The following is a 2500-nucleotide window of genomic DNA, read 5'->3' as shown; positions in this document are numbered from 1 at the left end:
TTTGGGGAGTAGTTATCGTCAAACAAATCCTTAATTAAAAAAAAATACAACTCACAGTAGGCAATATCTGTGATGCAGGTAGTGTAAAGCCATACGACCCGGTGTCTCTCAGCTCAATTGTGTATGCATAAGTAACATTCATTGCATAAGAGACCCAGTCAGCAGATGTCCCAGCTGCAGGATCTGTTTAAAGGATTAGGTTTTTAAAAGTATACCCATGGTTAAGCAGTTTTAAGTTATCCTTTGGCAAAAATACTTTCTTCCCATTTCTTATCTAACAAAAACTACATTATTGCAATAGAAGAACATAGAAGAAGGTCACTATATAAGGTCAATACCAGAATATGATCATGGGCTTTGATTGTGGGGGTGAAGGAATGCACCAACTGTCTATAATATTCTTAAATTCTGTAACTACCTTCTTATGGAATATCCATTTTGTAGAGTACTTGGTTGCACCCTCAAGTTTCTGAATGGCAGAATGTTATAATGAACAGTGTATGATAGCTTTCCAGATGTAAACATTTACATCATTCAAGTTCAGGCAAAGATTTCGTCTGGAAAACCTGTCACTGACATTTGTTGACGGACCAAAGTCAACTTTCATGACTTGGACATTGATGTAGGGAGATTTCATTTTGGCAACTCAATTGCATGTGAAGTGGTCCTTTGATATTGTCTTTCAGTTATGTGGCACAGATAGAAATAGATTCCTCATATGAGTCCAAAGCCAAAGGGAAGCTTCCTTTACTTAAAAAAAAGTAATGCTATTGTTACTTAACATCTTTACAATGAAAACATATAATACAGACTCCAATCTAGGTCTTGCTTGAATAGATATGAAGTGTGCCCCATATGCTACAGGAGCTAATATTCAGTGAACTAATACCCACTGTTCCTTGTGGAAAGCTATCTGTACAGAACTTGAATGTGCTAACCAGGTAATAGTAAATAATAGTTACTCCTATAGGAAGAGAGATGGAGAAATCACAAAACCATATCAAGATGCATTCTATCATCACACCAACCTTAAGATAATGTGCCTGCCCAAAATTGCTCTACTATCAAGTTTGCACAGTTTGCAGACGTCGCATCATACCTTACATGAAATATAAATGTCTAAGTCTCACCTTTCAACAATGACCAAGCCATTAGAATTGAAATCCATGAAGACATCAAATATTCCTATGAGATAAACCATAACTCCTTTAATACATGATGCTCATAAGGAAATGAATGTAGCCAATCACATTTAATCCAACATCAAATACCTGTCCCTTTGCTTAGATAGGCCGTATTAAGATGTAACCTTTCAAGAAGTTGTGCAAAGTATTGATGAGGCTGTTAGAAGTGACTATGGAGAACTATATCACCTTCTCCAACCCAGCAGAGCCTTATACCTAAAGGCAACATCACAGTGATCCTAGTAACAAATGTGTGTGGTTCCTTCAGGTGCTGCACTTCTAAAACACAAATCTTTCTTTAATGTAAATCATGAGGTATTTCTACATTTAACCAAATTGTGAAAACCACCAATTCAGTCAACCAGCTCCACTGGCAACAACACTGTAATTTTTACCCAGTATTAGGAACCAGGCCTCAAAATGTCCAGACTATCCAGCAGCCAGCCTTGATAAATTCCACTTATGTGCAGTAACTTAACTTTTTGACCAGTCAGGATCAAACAGACGCCTAATCAACTGTTGGTTGGTGATCATCACCTTACAGCCCCAGACTGATGTATGAATAACGAATAATAACCCTATTTTCTTTCCACTTCATCCCATTATTTACTGTTTTATTGTGACCAACTCCTGCTATAATAAAAGAAAACATTAACGACCTATAATTCATATTTGCTCTGCATATTAAATGAAAAAATCTTTCAATTGTGTCTTCTCATATATTAGATGAAGAATAACTTACCAATGATAATTGCAAAACTCGCAGTAATTCTTTAATTGAGAGATAAAGAATTACTTGTCATTCGCCGCGATAATAACGGGAAACCCAGATTTTAGTTTTACTTACAAAGTGTTACAGCACCGTTGCCAGCACGGTACACAGCTTGAGTTTTGTTTTTAATTTGTCCAGCCATTGCTTTAGCAGCATTATCCTGAAATTGGAAGAACAATATAAAATATGTGAATTTCCATCCACAAATTAATAAAGCTGACAGGCATGAATTAATGCTTAATACAAACTTGAACTTTATTCAAATAACCCTTACCAAACGAATAATACAAAGGCAATAATTAAGATATATAAAAAATTCACAATGATCTTCAGAGCAGGGTTGATGAAGTATTTCTAAGAAATTTGGTTGGATTCGATGCAAGTCAGAAATAAAAGTTTTTTTTTCTTTCTTTTTTACTTTTATACAACCATACTGCAACTCATTTCTAATATATAATATGAGTAACTTACCTGGCATATATCATAAAATAGTGACTGGTTCTATACACTACTTAGGGAGTGTGAAGCCAGTCATATCATTGCG

At 35.4% G+C, this 2500-nt stretch overlaps 1 protein-coding gene across 1 annotated transcript in view; it reads right to left on the bottom strand.

Annotated features, from left to right (window-relative positions):
• Positions 1–2500, bottom strand: part of LOC135203253 (carboxypeptidase A4-like) — a 13724-nt gene that overhangs the window by 1994 nt on the left and 9230 nt on the right. Inside the window, exons 4-5 of the mRNA XM_064233024.1 lie at positions 2032–2116; positions 56–183 (exon numbers count right to left, since the gene is read on the bottom strand). Of these exons, the coding sequence (XP_064089094.1) occupies positions 56–183; positions 2032–2116 (213 nt within the window). The remainder of the gene's footprint in view (positions 1–55; positions 184–2031; positions 2117–2500) is intronic.

The sequence above is a fragment of the Macrobrachium nipponense genome, chromosome 36 (genome assembly GCF_015104395.2).
Source record: "Macrobrachium nipponense isolate FS-2020 chromosome 36, ASM1510439v2, whole genome shotgun sequence".
Classification (NCBI taxonomy): domain Eukaryota; kingdom Metazoa; phylum Arthropoda; class Malacostraca; order Decapoda; family Palaemonidae; genus Macrobrachium; species Macrobrachium nipponense.
This window is presented reverse-complemented; position numbering and strand designations above follow the sequence as displayed.